Here is a 27,200-nt window from a genome sequence, read left to right on the forward strand (position 1 = left end):
GTACGAAACTTTCCCTACTTTTCCTTTTGTACTTTTATTTCTTTCCTTCATACTCCTCATTAGGGATTGATTTCCCAGGACAAGGAGTAATGGGTTTAAACCTAAACAGGTTAGCTATAAGGAAGAAATTTTTTACTGTGAGGGTGGTGAGGAACTAGAACAGGTTGCCCAAGAAAGTGGTAAATGCTTCATCCCTGGCAGTTTTCAAGGCCAGGTTGGACAGAGCTTTGGGCGACATGGTCTAGGATGAGGTGTTCCTGCCTATGGCAGGTGGGTTGGAACTAAGAGGAAATATGTGCAAGAGATTCACATTTGGAAAAAAAAGTTAGTCTATCTCTACTTTCTGGTGTGACCAAGTTAGTTTGATAACTTTCAGTGCTGTAAATCCACTTCAGTGCTGGAATACCCAGTTTCATACTGGAATTTGTTTCTTTTAGCACTCTGAGAAACTTTTAAGAACTTGGTGTTAATTACTTGTAATATGATTGCTGAATATATGAACTGTGTAGAGAGTTTTGTAAAGTAATAAGTGTAGCTTGGAAATTTAGGCATGAAACTAACCTTCTACTTGTCAGGGTGTAGAACTGAAAAGGACTATTCAGTAAACTCTTATGCAGAATGAAATTTGGTGTCAGTAATTTAATTACCATGGGTGTGAAGTGGGGTAGTGAATCATTTCCAGGCATTCTGCAGAGCTGTTGCTATCTGGGGTTTGAAAAGTATACAGCTGAAAAAAATCAAAAAAAGTGGTTATTCAATCTTACTCATCCACAGATTAAACTCAAGTTTTTAACTTAAGCTCTTCAGTATTTCAGAGACACACTGCTTTGATCTGTCTCTGTTTGCCTAGACTTTCTTCCAGAAATTTAGGTTAATTTGCGCCATTTTAAGGCTGTTATTCTTTTAGTAATGTGTCAGTGCTCAAGTTTGCACCTGCATTGGATGGCTAAAACTGCAGCAGGTTCAGAATCAAAAGGCAAAGTGACCTAGATGGATGTAGAGCAGAGGGCTTTAACCACATGAATGGCACTTTGAACATTAATAATCATATGCAAGGAAATGGAACATATGCCCAGCTGTTGATGGAGAATATAACCAGTCAAAAAGTTAATGCATTAGGGTGCATATTTTCATTTCCAGGTTTAATTCTTTTAAGTAAGAAGGCACTCAGATTTATGCATGATGATGCTAGAAAGGTAACTCATGATGAACCATATTGGAAAAGTGTATTATTCCTTTGACACTTATTGCATCATGGAACTGTGAAATTGTGATCATAATACATGCAGTGACTGGAGAAGTAAAGTTAATATTAACTGGTTTTGAAGCGTTAGAACACATGATTCATTACTTGTTATTGCATTTAGTCTCTGAAGATATAGGCATTTGTATAGCAAGAGTCCAGTGGAAAGGTATTTGTTGCTATTGGTGTTTCTAACAGTGTTTACATTTATAAAACTGATTCTAATTGGCAAACGGATAAAGTTGAGGTACAGTTTGTCACAATACATTAACATTGGGCTTTGCTTGCATTCTTTACTCCCTAGTGTTAGACCTGCTTTTGAAGTATTTAATGTGGACTGCTTTTTGCCTGATGAAAAATGTATGAATTATATAAACATGTATATGAAACATACATAAATTTTGTAATTTTATTGAAAAATCCCAATGTATTGAAGACTCTCCTCTTTTAACAGCTGTTGTGCATCTAATTCCAGGTTTAAAAATAAGGGTCCAAAATCTTGCCATCATGATATGTTTATTTTAAGGGCTCTTTTCTGTTTAAATACCTTTTGCATAATAGATTGCTTATGAATTTAACTGCTACATCTATTACCAGTAGTGAAACCATGATTTTGAAACTAGAGTTACAAGCGAATTCTTGGCTTGGCATTAATATTTCATCTCTGTGCTGGTGCATGACTCAGCAGCACAGATTTGAGCTGGTGTAGGAGGGAAGGGAGAAATACTGCTTTTGTATTCTCGGCCAGAGGGTATGGTACGGCATTTGTGCTGATGTATGCTGGGGACACATCCCCTGGTTGCTCTCTGGTTTACTCCTCTTTAATGTGGCCTGTGGTTCCTCTTGTATTTGAGGTTCACTTTTGAGCAGCTGTATCAGGGTCAGCCACTGCTCTCAGAATGATCTGGAAGAAGCGCCTCTCCGCTTTCTAGCCTAGTCCTTCAATGTCTTTTACAAGCAGCTACATTAACCGGGCTAACGCTCTCATCAATTTTTGAAGTGGGAATGCAGCCGTAACTGCAGAGTCCCTGGCTTGGAAGTTGTTTTTTTTTTTTTTTTTTCTCCTCTTTGCACAGTCTGTATACACTGAGTAGAGCTAAGGGTACCACTGTATGTGGCCAAGTGTACAAACTGTTGAAACCTTATAAAAAGGCATAAAAGTGCAAGTGGCAGGACTCTCACTTGCAGCAGTGTTTATTTCTGTAAGAAAAGTGAGTGACTGGCTGGTAGAATATCACAGGATGAATGTGAGGATCAGGTCAAAAAAAGCTGTACCCTGAGAGACGAATGTGCTGTGACCAGTTAAAGGAGGGTTGCTGTGGTTATCTGGAAGCTGACAATCCTCAACTCATTCTGCAAATGCTGAAACCGGAGTTTCAGGCAGGAAATTTGAGAGTTGTTGAGCAGTTAGGAAGATGGTTTCTTCTGTTCATCCCCCCTACCTGCAGGTCCTGGGGTTTACAGTATACCTCGAGGTAGCTGCAGTAGCTGTTTGCAGGAATGTTAAGTGGATACCTGTGTTCTACTTTGACCATTGAGTATCCCTTAAATATAAATTAATGAGGAAAAGTACAATGCCATTATTTACGGATTATCAGAAAAGCTTTATTTGCTACCTGAGTAACTATTAAATAGCATTGGAAGGCATGTGTAGCTGCTGGAAACATTAAGCAGGCAAGAATGTCCCATTTAATGCTTGAGGTAAAAGGAGTTTTTGAGGATCCTAGCTGTTTGCTTCTCCTGCTAGGATCAGCACAAGGCTGAGAGCAGGAAGCTACTGAGAGCCAGAGCTCTGGTTAGTGGCTTTTGTGGCTCATTAAATGAACCAGGCCAGATTTTGATGGACTTGGGGAGAGTTTTGCAAAAAATGAACCCACTGGCGGTCGAACAGAAGCTTGTTGCCTGCCTGGTGCCTCTCTCCCCTTTAATTTGCTTTCTAACTGTGGTGCTGGTTCTGTGGGCCTTTATTCCCTTTGCAGAGCTCATGGAGACTTGGGTTAGGGTTTCCTAATCAATTGAGAAAGAATGTGAAGTTTTATTAGAGGAAAAAGTAGAAATAGAGTCCAATGGAAAGAAATAACTGAAACGGAGATCTAACATGTACAACTAATTATAGGACCAGGATTTGTGCTTAGCCGAAAGAAACCATGGTATGCTGGGCACAGTGGGGGATGCTGCTTTGCTGGCCTTTTTAAGGCGTGTCTGTCATCTTTGGAGTTTTGGAAGAACATCTGGTTAAAGTAGCTGGAAATTCTCCATGTCACAGGCAAGAGGAAACCATAACAGGCCCATCTGAGAAGGGGAGAGGTTCTTCTGTTGTTATTCTGAAAATCACAAGCAACTGTCAGCCTAGATTATACACCTCCTGATTTATGTCACTCCAGGTCAGCAAAAGCTTCTCTTTAATTTAGGGTATCTCTACCAGGTATTCTGCAGGGCTCCAGGCACCACCTGAGATATTAGTATGCTGCTTGCCCAGAAAGAGTGACCTTTATAGTCACAGAGGAAGCTGTTATCCATGGAACTGTTGGTCAGATACAGCTTAGTATCTTTAGCTCAAATTCAGCTCTATCAGTCCTGAGCTGAGATGCAATGCATAATTACATCTTGCGGTTGGGGAACAAGGCAGTAAATGGAAACTAGGCTTCTTTTTCTTTCCATAGTAAAGAAGAATGGATTCATATCTGTGTATACCTGCATTTTGGTATCTCAGAATCAATTCTGTGTGGTTCAGAAATGTGAAATCTGGCAGAAGGGGACAGGTCATTTTGAGAAGCAAAGATGAAGGAGGCCTGGAGATGGTGGCTTTGTGTAAAGCAAAACATGAGCAGTAACAGTAGGCCTTTCCACTTAGTAGTTGGTGGTAGGTCTGGTAGCCTAATTGAGGGAGTGAGGGGGGAGGGGAGACAGGTAAAACATAAAAAATGGAGTTCAGGAAGCAGATGCCTGTCTCTGTGCTAAGATGAGTATGATCAGTTTTCAGCCCCCTTTGAGTATGTTTTTCTAAGCACTGTGGAGTTATTAAATCTGGCAAACTTTTCTGCTTCATTTCCTATGAGTGTCTGATAATCTTTTGTCATCTAAGGAAGAAAGGATGAGCAACCACAGATGCTTCCTAGAGCATCTGCATTGTTTTCTGAGTTGTCTGGCTTTCAATTTAAGTTAATTAACTTAAGGAGCAAGAAGCTCTACCAGTTTTGAAAATCTGGTGTTTTGCTGGGAATATTTTTAGGTTCAGGTATGAGCATTACTTTGGTTCTGCTTTATTTCTGGTGTTATGGAGGTTTTTTTTGCTGATGCATTGTATGAAGGTGGGGTAATAAATGACAAAAAAAATCTTTCAATGCCAAATAGTTGTTTCTGGACAGTGTCAGAAACCTTTATCCAAATCTAGTTGAAATAGCCATAAAGTTTCCTAGGTATAGACAGATGCTTGCTTATCATGGTTTGATTGGTGATTATCATGTCATTTTAAGTATGAATTTATTGGATGGGGTCAGCTGGCAGTAGATGCATGAGGTTAGGGAATTTACAAAGGGAAAATAATTTCTTCCAAGTCCTCCTGACAATACTCAGGAACTGGCTTTGCTCTTAGAGTGCTGAGAATAGGACAGAGGAGGATTCAAAGGCAAACAGGCTAGTGGCAGTAGTTTTAGTCACAGAAAACTTGCAGGCTTCTGGCACTTACTCAGCATAAGTTCAGTCTGACTAAAAATACTAAAAATAATATAAAAAAACCCCAACCCAGCTCAAACCAACCCTTTTTATCACCTGTAGTCTGGAAGTTTGAATATATGCAAATTCTGTCTTCTAGATCATATGACAATTACATGGTTGTTTTTTCTGCACTCCAGTAGAGAATTTGTCATGTTAAGTAGCCAGTTTTATAGTCAGCATGTAAACTGCTTTATTATTAAGTTGCTTTTTCTTTTTTCCATTAATAGAACTACAAATTGAATATTTTGCGTTTTATAATGCATTCTGGGAATATGAGGTACTTCTCCATTTTGTAGTGAAGAGCAATTCTGAGACTGTATGCATGTTGTAACATATTCTCACAAAAATTTAAATATATATTCTTTGGAGTGGTTTAAATGATTCCATGCAGCAGGAAATGCTTACTCAGGAAGCAGAAATACCAAATGGACATCTGTCTAAAGAAAACACAGATTTACTAGTTATTGACCATGTTTCATATTGTGAACAGAACCTAAAGCACTACCAATAGCAAGATGCGTTACTTGCAAAAATAATTTCCAGCGTATTTCTAGTGTTTTCCATTTAGGCACGACACCCTTGTGTTTGTAATGATTTACAAGTGACTTTTTTTCCTTGTAGAAACGGAAGGCTTTAAAATTGATACCATGGGCACCTATCACGGAATGACTCTCAAGTCTGTAACGGTAAGCTGAAAGTCTTGTCTTAAATATGTTTTATTGGAATGATAGTGTACCTATATATAAGTCTTTTCAGCTGGGGCTAAGCTCTGGAATGTCACTTTGGTTGACTAACAGCATTGATGGAAGTTTTCTGTGAAGAGATAAAACATGTTTTGTTTGGTCTGCATGTTTTAGAGATGTTAGCTCAAGGGAACTGTCTGCTGTAAAAAGGTGTGCTGGGAAGGCTTTGCTGGCAGAGTTTTGCTGGGCTTGTGTAGGTCTATGAAGGACATCTTTCATAATTATAAGCAGTAACACTATACTTGCAAAGCGGAAGTAGTAAAACTAGGTTTTGGATTATCACTGTTTCCTACTCTGCATTTAGAAGTGGTAAATTAGTTTAGTGGTGGAATAATTTGACCTCTGTGTTACTGTTGAAGCTTTCTAGTCTAGCAAGATGAATTTCTTTTGTATGAGTTTACAATGCTGTCAGTGGGAATTGCTACATGCACAGATAAGAGGGACCCTTAAACAGCTTTCCTTTTTTTTGGCCAATGTTTGTCTGCTTTTGTGGAAGTGAGTTGAGTGCTCTCAAACAAATGCTGTTTTGATCTGCTGGTAAGTAGGACAGATGCTACAAAACTAAGGTAAAAACCTCATTAAAGTTTTTGCCATCTGCATACCTATATAAATCTGATGAAAAAACAGCACTAAACACTCTCCTAAATCAATGCACTACTTCTAGTTTGCACTCTTAATTTGAATATAAAATAGTATCTTGAATGTAAGATACTGTTAAAAACATTTAGATGAAGGTTCTGGCCCAAGTCTTTCATTCCCAACCTCAGCTGTACTCAAAATACTAAAAAAAAAAAAAAAAAAAAAGAAGAAGGAAGGAGTCTACTCAGTTCAGACCAGTGTTGTTTCTGGATTAATTCCAAAATTAATTGGATGAAGCAAGAAAATAACCTATTGTGGCCCAAGTTTGTTCTTGAACCTTGCATGAATTTAGGGCTGCTTTATGAGGGATCAAGCAGTGTTGTTATACCAAACCCAGGTGTCTGTGGTATAATGTATTTGTTTCAAGTGGTAGTGACTTGAAATGACTTAGTAAATAGATTCTGTTTAAATTGCGCAGAGAGAAAAGAAAAAGACAGAAGAAGAAAAAAAATAGAGAAGAAAAAAAATAGTGATATTACAGTAAAGTGGAAATGTTGAAATGTGTTAAACTTGTTGGTATAAAAACTGTAAAAGGGATACACAGTAACTCTAAATTTATTTTTTTTTTTTTTTTTTTGGTTAGCTCATTAAAAAATAAGGTGGTTTTAATTCTAGGAATCCTGGGTCATGTATTCAGCATAGTACCTGCAGTTTTGAGGTGGAGTTATTAAACTGTCATTGCTGGTATCTTCCATTAAGAGAGAAAATACAAGTGATACCAAATTACTAGTACATCTTTCTGCAGCATAAACTAGAATTGTGTGAAATAACTGTTTAAGAGGTGTATTGCATGACTGCAGATAAAGCATCATCTGGTGTCATGAGAAATACGAAAACTCCATCTGTCATTTAGCATTTTTGTAAGGAAGAACTTGTAAGGGATTTTTGGAACCTTATTTTCCAGAACATTAAAAAGTGCCCGAAATGTTTAGCTCATTCATAAATTGCAGCAACTGATTTTGTGTTTCAGACTGGGGAGAAATAAATTTATTAATTAAATGGCACAGAAATGTTCATCTGGTTTGGCCTCAACTTTGCCACAGTGATGGACCACGTGGTAATAACCCATAATCTTTCGATTGTTGTTTTGTAGGGAATACTTAATCTCCTACCAGGTAGCAATTTCATGTTATTGTATCTAGTATTATTTATGGTTTGTTTTTAATTTTTATGCTAGACAAAACTAGGAAGGAAATAGCGAAGTAATTTATTTCCCTAGAGGTTTAATTAAAAAGTACACTATACTCGTGAGCTAAATCATAGGAATATGCAAGATAGATAGAATGCAACTCCAACGCTACATGTCATCTGCTATCTCATAGCATGTTGGTATACATCTATTGGTATAATCCCTTTTTTGAACTCACCGAACACTTCAAAGGAATTGAAGTGTTATGTAGCTCTTTGATAGAGGCTGTCTTCAAACTTAGGAGCTCAATTTCCAGATGAATGGCAAAATTTGAAAGGTTCATTTTTATGCCATTGTTCTCCTTGACTTAGGTAGCTCCTCTGTTTCTTCTAGGGTGCTTGTTTCCATGAATGTATTTATAGAGAGCAGTCATATTCTCTTAAAACTTGTTTGCTTGGCTAAGCAAGTCTTATTATGAAATAAGCTATCAATCCACATGTGGGCTTTCTTCCATTAGCTATTCAGTTACAATTCATCTTGGGTTTTTTGGGTTTTGTTTTGTTGGGTTTTTTGTTTTGTTTTTTTTGTTTGTTTGGTTTGGATTGGTTTTTTTGAGCATGGTGAAGTAAAATTTCATGGAGTCTTGTGACTCTAGTTTCTACTTTGGTTGAGTTACATGTTGGAAGAGACTGTTTATCCTAGTGTGGTAGTTCACTTGATAGTTAATGTTACTGGCAATACCATCTACCTAGACTTTTGTTTTCTCTGTGTTGCCCTGAATCCTTTAGCTTCCTTGTCACACACTGACCTTTATTTTCTTTGGCTGAACGAAACAGGTTGTTTTGATAATTGGTCTCCCCTTTAAAAGATTGATGGAGCCATTAGTTTCCAAAGATTTTGATCTCATTAGCCGTAGGAAAAAACTTTGCATATGTGACCTACTGTCTGGAGTTGCCCATCTGCTTCTCATGTAAAATTTTTACGAAGCTTTTACTTGTTTCATATTATATTCCCTACATGTCTTCCACTTTCATTCAACCCTATTGCAATTCTCTGAAATGATTTTTATGAAATGTGCAAAACTTCTGGTTTTTGTTTGTTCTTGCTGAAATGTGAGTTGTCCTAGATGCTTGTTCTTTTTAACAGCAAAACAAAAACTTCTGCATCTTGACTGCTTTCTTTTGATCAGTGATGTTGGAAACTTTCTTAGCATTCAAAATTTGTGCAAGAACAGATGGTAAATGGTGGGCTTTTTCTGAAGTAATGTCAGCTGAAATAGCTTGTGCTGCTGGCAGTTCTTCCCTGTAACAGGGTTTTTGCTTAATTGGCACACTTACTTTCTCTTAGGAATAACAGACTTATTTAATTAATTTTTATTGTGAAGGAATGATTTAATTATTTTGTACCTGGAATTGTTTCTATCAGGTAATCTTTCTCAGAAGGTCTTTTTTAATACCTGTAGCACCTTCTGTTTGTCTGGATTGACTCACTACAGATCTACCTGCAGGCTTCACTTCGAAGTATAATTCCCAGTATAGCAGGGCAACTTCGGTCTTTTAAGTAGGAAAGCTTGAAATGGATCAAATAAGAGCTATGGAAGATAGGTATGTGTCCTGGGTTCAGTAGCAGTAGTCAGTTTTTCTCCTTCTTAGTAGCTTTTGCAGCACTGTGTTTTTGACTTTCGGCCTGGGAATGGAGCTGATAACAGCGATGTTTAGACTGACCAAGGGCTTTGTGAGTCTCATGCTCTGCCAGGGAGGAGGAGAAGCTGGGAGGAAGCAGGGACAGGACACCTGACCCAAACTAGCCAAAGAGGTATTCCATACCACAGCACGTCATGCCCAGGATGTAGAACTGAGAGTTCCCGGAAGGGCTGGATCACTGCAGGGTGGGGGTGAGGTACCGGTTGGTGAGCGGTTGTATTCTCTTGCTTGTTATTTCCTTTATCATTATTATTATTAGTGGTAGCAGTAGTGATTTGTGTTATACCTTAGTTATTAAACTGTTCTTATCTCAACCCGTGGGAGCTGCATTCTTTTGATTCTCCTCCCCGTCCCTCCAGGAGCGGAGGGAAGAAAGGGGGGGGGGGGGGAGTGGACTTCGTGGTTCTGATTTACGGCCTGGGCTTAAACCACGACAGTATGTTAGTATTTTCCTACCACTTGGGGTGTAAGGGAATGCTGAGAGAGAATCTTAAGCTGATATTCTCAACATGTTCTTTCTACTTGTGTAAATTTGACGTGTTCAGGGCGTTAGCCTTCTGCTTTTATAAAGAGAGATGTTAACTTGGAGTCTAAGCCACTGTTATCGGCTGGAAGCCTAGGAAGTGAGTCTGACCTTGTGTATGTAATGAAATTGAATTTTGAACTGATGGTTTCCGTAAGTAGAATATGTGACGTGTTTAGCTGTTATAGCTTGAGATGTCAAGATCAGAACAACTTAGCAGTCTGCACCTATATCAGTATATGGGAGAATTTTCTTGTTCCATGTATGTCTGATAAAGCTGGCTTTTATAGCTTGGAAGAGGGTACACTTCAGTACACGAGCTTAGGGCATGCTTTGTATCAACTGCCTGCACTTGCAAGCAGTACTTGTTTCTTCGTGACAATAATAGCCATAGTGATGCTGGTTATATTTATCTTACTGTTTTTTCTTAAGTTTTCATGATGTTGATATGAAAGAAAAGTAGAATGATAGCCTGTGGGGTTCTGTGGACTGATATCCTCCAAGTTTTGAGAGTCCTGACTAGTCGTGAGCTGTGATTCAGTGTGGTTATAAACTTGGTTGCAAGCGTGTAAGATCTGCATAGTACTGCAGTAGGCTGTTACAGAAATTATTCGTTGCCTTTACTAATTGCTAGAAAGCTCTCCTGTTTCTAACTGCTGGTTCCTTTTAGTAGTCATGGATGCTGAAGCTCTAAAGTTTCCTTTGTCTTTTTGGTTTTGCTGCTAGTAATGGTATCTATCATTGATCATCTGCACTCATTAGCAGCCAGAACTACTGTTGGCATTTCTTTCTGTTATTGTTCAGTAAACAGGTGGATACAACAGCTCTTTTAGGTAATGAGATGATATCCTTACCTGGTAGTTTGGGTTTGGGGCTATGCCTTAAGAACCAGTATAGTTCAGTTGCGGCACTTCGCTTGTAGCAAACTCAGATTCTTGTGTGTATTCAGACATGTAAGTTTTACTTCTGGTAAGAAATTCTTTGTGAGTTTCAATGCCTCTGAGTTCAGTGCTAATGTGTTGTCTACAAATTAACAAAAGTAACATCCATCTTTCCAGTGTAAACTGCCAGGCTTTACAACAATCTCTCAGTTTTAAAATTACCCTGAGTAAACATATGAAAGCATCAGTAATTAAAGAAAATAAACTACCCTTCAGTCCAAATAAATACATTAAATACATTCTGTAGTCCTGACGGAAAACAACTGAAAAAAAAAAAAGGGGGGGTGGGAGGGAGGGGTACCCCTATGTAAGCCACAATTAAGCATGTTAAGTACAAGCTTAATTTCAGAATAATTGGAAGACTGGTTGAGCACCTCTAAGGTCAGCAGCATTTTTCATCAGTTTGTGGTCAGTATCAGATTTTGAGCATTAACTGATCAAAGGATGTTACTGTCCTTAAAATCTTTTGAGTATGGTATAGTCTCAGTGGCTTTATTATTTTATGGTGGCTTTATTATTTTACCTAAGAGTTTGCTTAACCTCTGATGTATTTTCAAAGTTTTAGTGTGTAGTAGAATGAAGGAAAATGCTAACTTTCTGGCACTGTAGAGGAAGCATGTTGAGGCAGAAGCAGTCTACGTAGTATATGCACATATTTTATATAAAAGACTTCAGATAATCAGTATGCTTCATTGAAGTAGGTAAATCTGAGATTTTTTTTTTTATTTTACTGTGAGAAATTAAGATTGTGATTCAGTGCCAAAACTTGAAATGACTTTTCAGAAGCATATGGTGGAATTGGCCGTTGTCTCTCAGTACACAGATAAACAGCGCTTACCTCTAAAAAATAAAAATTTAATACATCTTAACAGATATAAGTACCTATCCACACATCATCAGTTTAGTGTTATGTCCTAATCTCATTAAAATATTTTAGAGAGCAGTGGTATTGAGGGAGGAGTCAACAGAACAACAGGCTCTTTGAAAGTGTTTGAAACAGGCTCTGAAGCAGAGTGTAATTTTCACGCAATCTGTACGTAAACTGGTCATTATTCTTGTGGCATGCAGGGCTGCCCCCACTCCCCTCTGCGACTGAGCAGCATTCTGTGAACTCTGTGTGCTTACTGTTCAGTTTTTAACCATGAAGAGGAGGTGAAGAAAAGTGTAAAAATTGTCTATTAGAAGAGTGTTGCATAGATGATGCTGGAGGCAGAGACTTTTGTTGTCACTGGATTTGTAAACCTTTTTCATTTGAAGTACATTTCTCCATAACGGTAATTCAGGCATAACTGCAAGGTTCTCAGTCAATGAGGGTTAAGGGCTAGGACATGACTACCAACTCAGAAAATCCTGGAGTGGGAGAAATGGATGTTTCCCCAGAATAGTTTGCCAGCAACTTTACACTGCTCTGGGGTAACAGACAAGAAGCCTAGAACTGTGTCTGTATTACTGTAATGAGAGTGGGTGAAAGGCAAGCAAGTTTCCTAAGAAGTTTTACTGTATTTTATATTTAGAGTCCACACAACAATTTCAGTGGTTGGTATTTCATTGCCACAGTTATTTTAGTGTAAATAGTCAAACTGATAGAGGCCAAGGAAAATCACATACAAATACTGCTTTCAAGAAAATGTGTTAGGTTGAACAATGCTGTACTGGTTTTCTCAGTGATTGTAAATCATGTACATCTGTGGCAAGATATCTTGCCGTTGTACTGCATCATACAATAGAACTGCCTGTTTTCCTTATAATAGCTTTTATTTTATTTTGAAACTAAGAGCTGCAGATTCAAGAAAAACGGATGTTGTATAACCAGTCATGCATCTGGAAGTTAGGCATTGCTATGTTGCCAAGAATGCTACTGAACAAAAGAGGGAGCAAGACCTAGAGCCATTTAGCTTTGTTACTGAAAGAATGTGTTTGAAGTAACTGTTCTCCATAAAACTCTGTTGTTTCAGGGCGCTAAGTGTGCTTGTGGCATGTCTGTCAGGTCCTTGAGTAGTTTTAATGAAGGAGTGCCAAGTATGAGAATCCAGAGTAGTTCTGAGTATGCATTGAAGTGGAGCTTTAGACACCCAGGGAGTTTTGCTTAACAAAGCTTAATCCTGAAAATTTTTGGTATAAATTTTAAGATGACTTGCTGGACCTGTCTTTACCTAAAGCTGAATGATAGGGGTTTATTTGCTAGGCCTGTGAGTGTCCTTTGGGAAACTCATGTGACATGTACACTGCGCACAAGGACTCAGATCCTTTATGAATGGTTCAGGAGTCGCTCTTTTTGGAAACATGACCGCGAATAAAAATGTCTAGGACACTTAATTGGCGTGCTTTGAACTGGATGGCCACCTTCCGCTTGAATCCTATATGGATTCTTAGATTCATTTGTGTTTCTCAGGTCTTAAGATTTATGTATAATATCTGTTAATGAAAGTTTTATAGGGCATTGCTCAATGAGACTAGCTGAACTTGAGCTGCAGATTTTTATACTTTGCCCAAATTGTTCTGAACAGTTAAATATCATGTGCTTCATACAGTTCTTACGTTAAACAATCTTGTCAACATATTTCCCTCTATACATTTTCTCCAAACACCTACTGAATATGCAGTAGCTGTCTCTTCAGCTGAGAGTTCGTTGTCAAATTTCTTCGAATGAGGAAAGACCTGCCTAGCTATCAACTAGTGTTGTAATTCACACAGAGCTATTGAAGGTGGGATGAAGGTTTAGGGATCCAGTAGAAATCAGCATGTGACAATTGCGGGACCAGAAGGTATTTAACTTTAACATCCCTTCTTTTTCCTGCATGTTTATCCACATTTGCCAAAATAGTCATGAGTAGCCATCCCATTGTCTTTGACTTAGAGTCTTAACAAAGTTTCTATCACACTTTGCAATTAATGATGCAGTAATTAACCTAAATTACAATTCAAGGAAGTAATGATCAGCTAATTGATTTAGGTAAGTAATCTGAGATGACCAAATCAAAATTTCCTTCTCTGTTCAGTTGTTGAGATTGTACCATTGTCCTTAGGCCATGTGGCACTTTTTTGCTTGTTTATTTGCTCATAATGAAGATATAATTCATTATTTGTGGAAACACGTTTTCTGCTTGGAATATTTACTTATATGTAACTTAGCATCATAATCATACCTTTTTCTGAGCTTGGAAGACAGGTTATCCTGGTTGTTACCCTAGCAACATCCATAGGAACATGCCTCAAAGCCCATCCTCATGTGCATCTCACTCATGTCACTTACTACTACTTAGTTAAGCCAGAGCAAATTCTCCTGTATGTTTTTTTATTTTTGTAAGTTTTGTACTTTGTCCTAATTGTCAAGGCCCGTTTTGAACATTCTAACGGACCTTTGCTTCAGTTTGCAGACTTTTTTCTGGAGTTGCTATTTTAAAGGCCCACCTCCTTTCTTCCTTGTGGTGTTCTGGGTTTGGTGGTTGTGGTGGTTGTGTATTTTACTTTTCTTCCTCCTTATATTGAACTCTTTTGCAGTATGTAGCTGTGTTTGAATTCAACCAGAAGGTATCTCAGTGTGGCAAATTTTCTTCACAAGTGTATAATTATTACAAGAGTATGTTATATGCAGGTGTTCATTAGTTCTTGAATCAGAATACATAAGGCATAGATGGGTCTTTCCTAAGTACATCAAGCCTGCAGAGTTCAAGATTGAGAGGATCTTTGGAGGCAAATGTTAATGAAATGCCAAGATAAGAACCCTGGTACTCAGTCTTTCAGGGGACAGATTACAAGTAATGTTATTCAGCACTATTTCAATGTAGTGCAACATCACTAATGAGAATGTCCACTTAGAGTAGCAAAAGAGGTGGTATTTTTAAGCCTTTAAGGCAATTTCTTCTAGCACCATTTAAGAAGGTAGTTGATTAAATCTGACTGTATTTTGGTCTTTAACTTAGTGATTTTTATCATTCCATCTAAATACAGGTGTTAATTTGCCTGTGTCTTTTATGCAGCCATATGTTGCTGAATCTGCACCCTCACTTTCAGGATGTTTAAATGTTTTAGGTTTATCTTTGTTAGGACAATCTTTAGGCAAAGCCCTGGCTTACTCAGGTTTGCTACTGGTGGTCCTGGGTACAGTCTGTTTCAGTGTAGGCTTTCTCATTAGGTAAATGACTGTAAAGACTATATAATGAACTCTGCATTAGTTATGGCTCTCTCACCTAGCATTTAGGCAGTACTGATCATACCTTCTGGAGTATACCTGTGATTGCAATCTGCTGAGCTGCCATCTGGAGCTGTATTCATGTTTTCACTGAGCAATATGCTATTGCGGAAATTACTTGCATCACTGCTGCTGGAAGGGTGGTTCTTTGGCCTTTATTCATCTGAAACTCTAAACAAGATACTTCTCAGCTAAGCTGAGTTAAGGGGAGAGCTGCTTATGTATGAAAGTGCATGTAGCTAAGAGTTGAAAGATGTATTTTCTGCTTTCATTATGATGCACCACTTTGGTTTGCCCCTCTTTATTCCCAAAAGGATTGTGGGATTTTCTGGAGGTTTTTGTTTTAGGAGGCTTCTAAGTCACAGGAACCTTATGTACATAGGACTTGAGACTTCACAGCAAACATACTGAGTGGGTAAAAAAGCCCCATGTGTTTTCTTATCCTTATTAGTCAGTAAATGCTCACGTGAATGGGAATTTCTTAGTGATAAAATGTTCTGATTTAAAGCAAAAAACAATTCTCCAATTTTTGTTTGTCACTATATGAATATATTAATCTTCAGTACTTAGTATTTCAAATAATGAAGTTTTGTCCAGTGTATTTAAAAATATCAAATTTACCTAAGGCAGTTGCTAAATTGAAAGAAATAGATAAATAACTTTGAGAACAACTGCTTTTTTACAAATGCATAATTTGATTTGCTAGAGTATAGAACTTCATACAACATGAATATTAACAAAGTGTGTTTTGATTTCACCTTACATTACCATTGCATTTGGCAGACCAAGTTTTAGAAAGTTGAACTATTCAGTTTGTATGCTGCTTTAGAAGACTTAGGATATATTATTGGAATTAAAATAACTCACTTTTTTGGCTCTTTCAGGTTAAAAGCAGGCAACACTTATCCTCCATAAAGGTGTATGAGTGGGTTTTGTGCATAAGCAACAGATAAGCTTTTAAGATTCAGTTAAAGTGTGAAGCAAAATTTTGTGTGACTAAGCAAAGTGATGTGGTAATGTGATAAGATGGCTTGTAGTTGACTGTCAGTCTAGTTGCTGTAAAATCATAGTACTTTTAATTTTGAATATATATGTGAACTAGAAACTCTAGGGTTCTTCATAGGGAATAAAAGTGCTGTATTTTTTTCCTCTATAATCACCTAAGTAAAGTGGGTATCTCCTCATACCCTCCCTTGACCCAGAAGAAAGTGCAGGTGATGAGTTAGAGGTGTTCCCTTTGGGATGCTTGGTGCTGCCATTTTGAGGAGATAGAGAAGAAACACTGTCTGCTTTTCATTCCTTGGGAGCAGTAATTTGAGGGTTTAATTTCCCTAGACAGCAGTTTTCATAAAAATTGACAAAGGCAATAACTTTTCTACAGGTTTAGTTGAAATTGGAAAGTCAGTTCAAAACATATGGTGGAAGAAGGGAGTGAATGTTACTAAAGTAGGCTGTTAACTGGTCCATTTCCTGGGCAGGGACATGCACACGGGGACACACACACACACCTCCCTCTCCTTTTACTTTGAAATAAGGAGACTTCAGTGTGTGTCATGCAGCAGTATTCATCAGTCCTACGTGCTAGTTCTCTTTGGAGCAGCTGATGTAAATCAGGCAAACAGATTGCAGTGTTACTGAAATTAAAATGAAATCTGGTTGTCATTAAAAAAGATAACTGCCTGATTGTGTTTTATTGTGGTTACTAAGTAAAACAGAAGACTTCTGGATGGAGAGGACTTAAAAAGCCTTAAGCCAAATATTTTGTAACTAAAAATATATAAAATATATTATAACACAATGTATATAGCTACCTCATATTGGTCTATAAAATCTATCCTGTTTTAGGGTGACATATTGTGCTGAAACAAACCACTGATTTTCTAGTAGGTTTCACATGTATAATTAGGTCTGGAAAATAGTGTCATGAAAAAGCTTCCAAAAATATCTGGACATGAACAGCAGGTGAAGTGCAGATTAAAGCAGTAAAATACATATTAGAATACTAAATGGTTCATAGTGCAATCTTTGAAATTAAAATCTAAAGAGACTCAGGGAATGCCTTGTGTAATGTTACATCTGGTTTTCAAGGTAGTTTTATAGTAGGCTTAAATTTCTTATGTGAATTTTGAACATCTAAATCAACTTCCTTGTTCATACCTGAAATATTTGGAAAATTATATTTAGTTGTTTATTAGAGGTGCCACTCAGAATAGCCTCATCAGGCAGTTACCTAAACCTGTATTTGGTGAGCTAAATATTTCATGAGAGTCACTTTCGTATGCATGTTATTGTATAGTACAACAAAACCGCATACTCAATATATTTCTTATATTCCTTCTCCTGGCAGTTCTCAGCAGGACTCTTAATGTCCTTTTATTTTCCTTTCTGAAAAACTGCCTGTACTTGGCTTTTTTATTAAGCAGTGTGAACTGTAATTCTTCCAAACATGAATGCAGGTATTATATATTTAACCAATGAATACTGTAACAGTAATCCATATACAGGGAATATTTTACAGATGAAAATTTACAATAAGCAGAAAGTATTTTCAAGTATTATTTTATCACCCCTTTATATGGAGCTGAGAGGAAAAGAATATAAAAGGAAGTAAATACTCAGCATCCTCCAGTTAGGAATGTATTACATTTAACCACTAGTTGCTATTTATGAAAATTCTGTGTTATGAATAAGAATCATACCTTTAAGAAAATAATGTTACTTTTCTGATGTTTCTTGTAAGTGGAATGAACGTGATTGATAAACCTGTCACTTAATATTTAGTAAACCTCTAGAGGGTTCTGCCTTATGTTCAGTAAAGGGATGTTTCTTTAGTGAAGCCATATTTAAACTATGTTAAAATGCATAGAGATATATTAATACTTCATAAATGAAATATCATAACTGAAGAACATTCACAGCTTTAAGAAATCTGATTTTTTTTTTCCCTTTTCCCTTGTTTTTTAAACAAAAGACTCGCTTTGGCTTAGTAGGCTTGGCCAGTTTCCTTTTGTTACCAGATTCCCCAGAAGAAAACTAAATTAATTCTGTCCATAAGATGATTAAAACCTCATGGGCTGGGCAGATGTTTTCTGTTCTCAGGGGTGAAGAAAGTAGAATAAGGTTCTCTGGCAAGTCTGAAGATGATGGCAGGAGGAAATGTTTTGCTTCTAGTTAAATTGCAGTGAAAGCATTTGTGCCTTTCCTAAATACATTTCGGGGTGTGGTTTTTTTAGTGGGGATGGGAGGGCTCTCAGTCATTGTGCCTTGTGACATCTTGGTGGAGCAAAAGGATGTACTCTGGTTTTATTTATTAATAGTTCGTTCACTCTAACACTAATATGTAGGAATTCATTATACTTAAGTGTAAATTTAGGTATTTCTGTAAATTGTATTTAACTTTTTAATTCTTTGGTTTTCACTGTAAACTATTTAACTAGAACTTTTCTACATGGAAAGCTATATGCTTGTCTAAATCTTGGTTCACTTAGTTTTCAGTTCTTCTGATTAATATTTTAATACTTGTCACAGATAAAGCTCTGTCTGAAGTCATGCTTATTCTTTATTACCAAGCGGCTTTCGGAGAGTCTCCTGATAGAGACCCTGTGTTCTTTCTAGCAGTTTTCACAGGCATTCACACTTTGATATAAACTGATTCTTTATCACTGTAGCGTGTCGTCCAGCTGTCATAGTCTCCAGCCAGCTGCTGACCTGGGGGCTATTTAATAGTTTAGGTTCACAAGTTATCTGCCTTTCTCAGCATCAGATCTTCCTGGATTCTCATCTTGTTTAGGGATTTTGTGACAAATACACAAACTTCTCAAACTGTCTTTGCACTCATGCAAATGTTAATCTAAGAACAATACTTGTGCGTGGCTTTAAGGGGAAAACTCCCCCTTTGCCTATGTCTGAAATGTGAGTCTCTTCTGAGTCTAAGTTAGTCAATGCCCCTGAAGGACTTGATCTTCTGGAAGTTCCTCCCTCCCTTTCTTGTAGCTGCTGAGCTCCCTAGTACAGGATTTGTTTTTAAGAGTTAAAATTTTAAGTTATTTTTCATTTGTAATTAAACACCTCAGTCTTTCCAGGGTGCAGATGTTACCACCTGAGCATGGCTAGGAGTCATTAGAAACTTAAGAGTCTTCAACAATTGTCTCAATTCTCCTGGTAAAGCAAGTGCTGTATAGTTTTACCATTCAGAAATTACCTTTTCCCCATAATACAAAGGGTGATGCAATCTAATATGGCAATATACAAGTGTTCCTTAAGGCTATATCTAGATCAAGGCACTCAAGCAAATTAAAGCAAATTACCTAAGTGTACAACATCAACATTCATAAGTTATAATGCATTAAATCACCATTGGCTGGTGATGTGTTCAGGAATAAAATTACTTTAGTTAGCTGTAGTTCAATTTGGTTTACAGTGGGTGAAGGCCACTTTACTCCTGCATTAGAAAATTAATGTGGAGATTTAATGCATTTAAATTAATATGCTTTGACTTCTCACCTTTACTTGAATCTCTATCTACCTTTCGGTCGTTGGTTGACCTGTTATGTTGGGCTGGATCATCATATGCATTTCATGCTTCTCTTGTTGCTGTGGTTCCATTTCCAAGAGTTGGGTGCATGTTCAGTACTAGCTCACATACGATTACAGATTTGATCTGAATCAGAGCCACAAATAAAATAAAACTATTGCTCTTCAGTCCAGGTAGTAATGGCAGGATTATATAGAACTGTGATGGTATTCATTAATTAGCCGATAAAGACTGCATTTTCCAGCATGCGAAGTTTGAGATTTTTTGGATTTCATGTAAATTCAGTACCTTTGACAACTTTCATAATGCAGTTTTTCTGTGCATATATAAAAAAAAAAAAAGTTGCAGAGGTCTTTTTGACTTCTGGTTTTATTCCAGTCAGCAAACCCAAGAGTAGTTGGTGTTGCTTTAGGTTTTACGCAGTGTGTTTGGGGTCTTTAAGGTAAGAAGGGAACAGGAAATAAATTTGCTGTGAATGTTTAATGGAAGGACTATTTATTTTAGGGCATAGTCGCTCCTTTCACACTTTACTTCAATTATCATTACACAAGGAAAAACATTTCCAGTACTGAAACTAGTCAGTTGAAGCCTACCACTTAAAATTTGTCCTCTAATTTACTTACATAAGCTGCTGTGAGCAGAATATTTCCTCTTATAAATTTCTGTGGTGCTTGTCCTGCCTACATATTTCCCTAGGAATCTGGCTTCCCTTGGTTTTGCATCTTTTATTGTTCTGTGTAATAGAAAGTGATGTACTATGTAACAGTGTTTCAATTTTTGAAGTTTAGAATTATGTACAGTAGTTGCAAAGTATTTCTAGTTTATATACTCATTTAATGTAGCTAGCAGCAGCACAGTAAATTTATTGATAATTTATATCTGCATATATGGAGGCTGTTATAGTCTCAGAATAAGATCTCCTATAGTTGAATCTGTGTAGGTGAATTTGTGTTCTATCCTTATATTTTTCAGTAAATGGGGAAATTTGAGTAATACTTTTGTGAATAGTTGGATAAATTTTATCAGCTGTTTAAGGAGAGTATGTGAAATAAAAGGCTCTAATCAACAATTATCCTTACTGTTGTGGGTTTTTTTTATAATCTGTATTGATACATTGGCAAACCATGGAAAAAAAGTCTATTTGATTTGGTCTAGTATCATCAGATACCACTTAAGCAAAGACTTGGTCTACAGTATATGAGCAGTTCTCTGATGACATCTAAAGGACTCAAGCTTACTAGTAATCTTTGAAAATCTATGGGAAATACGGAAGCTGTAGTTTGGGACTCAGCTGAACGAAACAGGTTTATATCATCTCTTCTGGATGGGGTCTTAAAAAAGGAGTTTTTACAGAGTCAATGTTCACTTGTTTAAACCAAGACTAGTTAGAAATTCCTCTGAGAGAGAATGTTTCTTCATTAGCATGTTCTTGAAGTGTTTGGATGAGGAGGGAGATGACGGGGTTTGTCTAGAAAAATGCTTAGTGCTTCGTATTGCATTTTGGAGAGATTTGCTTCTAGTGGGTTACCACATATCTTTTTCATAACTTGAGAAAAGCTTAGCTATGAAGGGATAGTTGTCGAAGGGAAGTAGGACAGCAAGAAAAGAAAGATTTATTGACTGTTATAAAATGGATTCCATTTTGTTGACTTCCCAAAGGTCAGGGACAACCTATGAACACAGTTTCTTCTGTCTGTATTACAAGCCACTGAAATCAATGGAATGCCAAATTTTTTAGCTGGCTGAAGTAGGAGGCAGTTTGTTGTTTTTTTTTTTTTTTTTTTCCCTACAGCAATGCATCTCTTTGTGATCATTTTCCACTTCAAGTAACTGACAAAGCCAGTGTAGAATATGTTCAGCAAATCTGTAAAGCTGGTTTTGCCCAAGAGTCTTGAAGTGTCACAGATAAAAATTGATATTATCCAGCACCTAGCATTATACATCTGGATATGATAAACAATGCGAAGGGCAGCTATTCAACCTTCTGGCATGGTTGAATCAGTCCATCCTTTCAGAGCACAAGCACCGTACAAGTCTGCAATTTATCTTAACAGTAAACTGGATCATAGCTGTATCTGCTGAAATTACTGTATACACTGAATATTTCTTTTCAGCACTTTAAACAGATGCTAAAGTGCTTTGCTATATCCTAGCTAGAATATGATAGCATGTAATGCTTCCTACTATTCAGTTCTACATAGGTGGTGAGAAAAAAAAGAGACAAGCAATTAATGCTTATGGTGGCCAATTTTGTCATCAATACCCTAGGGTTCATTGTAAATCAGGGTACTATGAATCCAAGTATTAGTATTTAAAGTGCTAATACTCAAAAGTCCAAGAAAATATTGTGATGAGAAGTGGGAGGGAAAATGCCCTTTATTCCACATATATTTTTTTTCCACTAAAAGTTTTCAGTGCAAGATGCATAGATGTTTTTCTCTTGTGGAACTGGAAGAGCTAAAATATTAATATTTGACTGGTCATAAGGAGTCTTATGCCTCAAAAAGGCTCAATTTATGGAATGTGTGCAGAAGATGGTAGAAAAAGTGGGTGTTCATGTGTGTAAAGTTTTTTGATTACTAAGAGGATGGGTAGGGAAGAAATGTAATTGTGTACTTTATTCTGGCTTTTCCATTCTCCTCTGCTGGCATGAAATTTGGAAAATAACTCATTCAAACGGTTTAACTTCTACTAGTAGAAAATAAGGAAATTGTGGAAGGGGAAAAGTTCCAAAATTGTTGAGGGACCCAGACAATGCATTTTGTAAATGAAAACGGTAGATTATATTTTACTCAGATGTGAAGTCCCTAGATTATTGGCAAAAAGCTGTCACTCCTTTATTAACTGATGTAAGTTGCATATCTTGTTTGCAGCATCCGTATCTCAACTGAATTTCGATCAGAAAGAAAATCATACCTTTGCTGGATATAGCAAGCAAACTTGCCTCCTTGTAAGAAGGTGAAAATTCACAGCTGATAGTATGAAGTAGTAACTGACTTTTAAATGTGAATGAATTATGCTTTTTTTTGTAAAGCCAAAAAAAGTGACTATCATTCTTCTTCTTTGTAACTCCCAAAATAGATAACCCATCTCAAATTTGGTGAAATGATAGAAGTATTTGGCAGCATCAACTTTTAAAAATTGTTTCAGATTTGAAAGACTGAATTTTCTCATGACATTGATGGAAGCATTATTGAAAACACTTCTGTGGAAGATACGTTTATGTAGGAACAGTGTGGTTTCTGTGGGTTTATTGGGTTTTTCTTGTTTGGGATTTTTATTTTGTTGTTTGTTTTTCTGGGGTTTTTGTTTTGTTTGGGGTTTTTGGGGGGTTTTGTGTTGGTTTTTTGTTTTTGGGTTTTTTCTTATTTGTTTGGTTTGGTTTAGGTGTGTGGTTTTGGGTTTTGTCTTTTCCCTTTGCTTTTTTTTTTTTTCCTTTGATGTGCCTCAGTATGCTTACAGCATAAGCTTTGTGATTAGCTTTTTAAAGAATAGATGTGTTCGTTGTCCCCTCAGGTATGTATTATGCTTTTATTTTGGAGTTTTAAGTAACATTAAGAGTACCTCTGAATTGTAATCTTGTTTCTTTAAACTATGGGGACATAAAAATGTTGTTACCTGTTTCTACATTAAAAAACCATCAATGATATAATAATACTTTAAAATATTTAGACATGATAAAATGGGAAATGGGTTGTTCTTTTGATTCAGAAGTTAATTGCATTGAATTTTTATGTCTGCAAAAATCAATGCCTAGGTGGACTTTAGAAGAATGCCTGTAAAAAGACTGCCATTTACATTAAGTGGCAGTCGTAAATTTTTGAGTAATCCACAAATAGTGGTTTCCAGCATTGGATTTTTGTTTTATCATCTTGCATTGACCGCTATGTCATGGCACAATAGGTTTAAATTACAGCTTACTTTAATATTTTTGCATACTATGACATAGGAATCCTGAATGAAGCTTAGGATCTGCCTCTTAGTTTCAAAACAGTTTTTAGACTTCACCTTGCTGAAATGCAGGGTATATTAAATTTTCAGTAAAGGCAGTGAACAAGAGATTTGTTTTTCTTGGTGACTTGTAGTCTATTAACAAAGGATTTCTTGTGGCAGTTGTTTTTTCTTGTTTTAAACTTTGATTTACTGAGACATGGGAATACTTGGCCTTTCCACACAAAAAGATGTGGTGGGGTTGTGGTTTTTGTGGCATTTGGTCTTTTTATGATGTCATGGATGAGGTTTTTTTAATCTACAACTTCAAAAAGTGTTAAAAGGGAAAGAACTTGGAAGACTTTTTGAGGACTATTTCATGTTGGAAAGATTAATCTCTTAGATCCTTGGAAGCATGGCTATTTCTTCTAGTCCGAGTTTTGTCATCTTTGTGAATTTTAAACCTTTAAGGGTTTCATGCTGTTCTCAGTTTATTCATCTTTTTTTAGTTGATTTAATTGCAAGACAATATCAAAGCTGGTATCCTTAAAATGTTAGGATGAGAAATATGCTTCTCACGCTTTGCTTTCTAATGAGGTAAAGAAAAGGAAACTTCCCCATTATGCCCGCACTGAGCATCTGGGAGACCAGAGTGAGTGGTTCACCAAATATTCATGTTAAACAGTTGAAATGTGAATTAATTTTATATAAAGCTAAATGGGTTAAAAGGAAATGAATGCATTTGTTCTGATGCACTTGTCCTCAGAGACATACTTGTATATTCTTCAGTACACTTTGGCCTTCAGTGAGGTGAAGCAGCTTGCAGTGTTCTCTTATTTTAAAAAGTGTGTATTGCTTACATACTGATAAAGATGGTAGAAGACTGGTTTCCCCCTCCTCTACCTCTCTTGGACAAATGATACCTGGAAGATAGCAATTCAGTTCCCTTTTCAGAAAGCATATTCTACTCTCAAGCCTTCCCAGGCAAAAGAAAGCCCTTTGAGAAGGATGCCATCAAAGATTTTAGCAGTCTTGACTTCTCCACCCTTTACACCAACTGTGCACAACTTAAGTATTCAAATGGAGACCTCTGAGAGTATATAAAGCTGTAAGCCATGAATGCTCACTGTGCCAGAGGGACTTTGTTTTACTTTGAGAGGAGTAATTCAAGGTTACTGTCTCGGTCAGAACATTTTGACCACAAACATAGTCTTGAGAAAAGCGAAGGGAATGTTTCGTACCCTGTGGTTTGAGTTATATAGCAGTTAGCTCATCAACCAAAATGCATCATTACTATTATCCAGTTAGTGTTATCATGAAAACTGTCAGATTTAAATGCGTAAGAGAGCTCTTGTAACTGTTGCCATGGTAATATCAGAATAGCAAAATGGTAGTTTTCATCCATATCCCATGTTCAGCTACTTTCCTTAGCAGTCGTTTAACTGTGAAAGAAAGGTACCACGTTGCACCAGACTAGATTTCTTTTGAGTTAACCAGGGACAAAGCAAGACTGGAATTAACTCCTAATTCAAAAATGCAGTGATTTTATTCCTAGATACAAGCTATCTAGTTTGCTTTTGGTTTGACGGTATGCTGACAGTCCTATATGTAAAATAGTCTGGTCTTACTGACCTGCTATTCATGTCATCATGTCACGTCTTGTAATTACTTTGGTTCAGGCCATAATGAAAAGCAGTGCACTGCAGTCACAAAATGAAACTTTTGTTAGAAAAATTTATTTTCTCCAGAAGGGGAGAAGCGCGAACACTTAACACTAGAAATTGAGATCCTGCTTTCTAATTTGGCCTCACTTTGAATGCTTTCCCTTGTCACTGAGCTTGCCCTATGTTATTTTAATTTTTTAACCTGTGTGGTGTTGGTCAGCTGCTTGTTTTCAGTTCCACTCTTCTGTTTTCTGAAATGACAGAGCTTTGTTAACAGACCTGCTGTAAGAAGTTGTTTTCCACAGTTGTCCCCCAGCCTCCCATCCCAGAAACCCTTGGGTACAAAGCAAAGACAATGTTCTCTCCTCTGACCTACATTTTCACAGTGCAGCACTGCATAGTTGGTGGTGCAGCTTTCCTGCCTCTCCCTTTCCCTCGTGCTCCCCTTGCAGAGTGGGTAAATGTTGAAAAGCAGAGCTGGAGAAGAGAGGCAGGACTGGATGAGCTAGAGATACAGTTTGTGGTAATACAGCAAATGCTGTGTCTATTATGTATGATCTGCAATCTAAAGTTGTTGTGGTCAGAAAGGGTGAGACTGCTTGCCTCTCGAATTGCATGCTGTTTTGGAAGAACAAGCTGAACTTAAAATGACATTAATGTTCTTAAAATTTGCTAAGTGCAGTTATCATAGTGTAATTATGTAATTGTCCAATATTTATTTATTTGTGTTATTCGACAGCATAAAATAGGGATTGAGAAATGGGGTTTGAAATTGGCAAAATATATGGACAACTACGGATGGCTTTGCAAATTAGTTACAAGCCTATTCTTGCTAATAGCACAAATGAAAGAAGCAGTAGCTTCTATATTAGCATCTTCCCTCTCTCTTTCATCTCCTGAGAATTTTTCATGCATTGCAATGACTATTCATTCAAGAGAGAAGATTTTTTTGCACTGTGGGATTATGTGGATATTTTAGATTGAAGTACGATTGGGAATTGTTGTAACGTTTTGGTGAAGTTAGTAGGGATGGGGGGGCAGAATAAAATTATGGTGTCTAGGTGCTTCCCTTCCTTCCAGTGCCTGATTTACCATGGAATTTGAGACAGTTAATGCATGCTTAACAGGTTAATGTAGTCTGAAAATATTTTGTAAATATGGACTGACACGTTTTATATTACTACATTGCAAAGAAAAGCAAATTTTAAAGTACTATTCTAGTAAGGTTAACCTGAAACCCAGTCTGTCTCATCTTGTCTAGATCACTGCCATCATACAATTTTAAATTTATGGGACATAAAAATAATTTATAACATTTAAGTGAAGAACTTAATGGACATTGAATTTTCCCTCAGACCAACCACTGAGGCTTAGAAATAGCTTTAGCTGTTATTTTTTTCAGACTAGAACAGATTGTGAACTTTACCCATGGAAAAATCTGTCTGTGGCTGGAAATAGGATCAGTTCTATTACTCCAAAACCTTTAGCTGTGCATTTTCCATGCTCGAGTCCACTGATACAATCTGCAAATAACCCAAGTCACTGATGTAACTGGAGATGTGAAAGGAACAACTCTTTTGTTGGTGAACAACAATTATTTTTTTTTTTTGTGGGACTTCATTTTCATCATCTAGTATCAATGTGTAAGTCTTTTTTTAGTTGAAAGTTAAATAAATAGGGTAACATTATGGAATTCCTGTTACTCATTTTTCTTACTATGCTTGACTTTTCTAATATTTTTTTTCTTTGCCATAATAATGGTACCAATGACACTGCATTTTTTCTGTAACAAGTTATGAGTTGTTTTGAATCTGAAGAAGACACACAGAGAAGTAAAAACATATAAAGCAAATATAATACAGACTTCTATACCTTTTTTTTAACTGCTTTGCAGGTATGTTAGGTTTTTAGATAAAAGCTTGTATCTTATTTCTAACAAAAATGAATATAATAAATAATGATTGCACTATTTTTAACTTGAACAGTTTTTATATTCTATTAGAGTGAGCAAATAGCTTAAACACAAGATAGAAAACAGTAAAAACATTCAGAGAATGGATTGTGGATCTTTCATTCCATAATTGCATATTTCATCATACAGCTGTCCCTCCTACTTCTGAAAGCTTTGTAACAAACTGCAGGAAAACAGTACTTGGCTATGAATGATTTAAGTAGCCTTAATAATGATTTATATATAGAGTAGTTCCAACATATGGCCAAACATAAATACCAATGTGAAAAA

At 36.8% G+C, this 27,200-nt stretch overlaps 1 protein-coding gene across 1 annotated transcript in view; it reads left to right on the forward strand.

Annotated features, from left to right (window-relative positions):
* Nucleotides 1-27,200, forward strand: part of CDC73 (cell division cycle 73) — a 115,985-nt gene that overhangs the window by 29,846 nt on the left and 58,939 nt on the right. Inside the window, exon 10 of the mRNA XM_080622340.1 lies at nucleotides 5,582-5,646. Coding sequence (XP_080478466.1) covers nucleotides 5,582-5,646 — 65 coding nt within the window. The remainder of the gene's footprint in view (nucleotides 1-5,581; nucleotides 5,647-27,200) is intronic.

This window comes from Psittacula echo (genome assembly GCF_963264785.1).
Source record: "Psittacula echo genome assembly, chromosome: 7".
Classification (NCBI taxonomy): Eukaryota; Metazoa; Chordata; class Aves; order Psittaciformes; family Psittacidae; genus Psittacula; species Psittacula echo.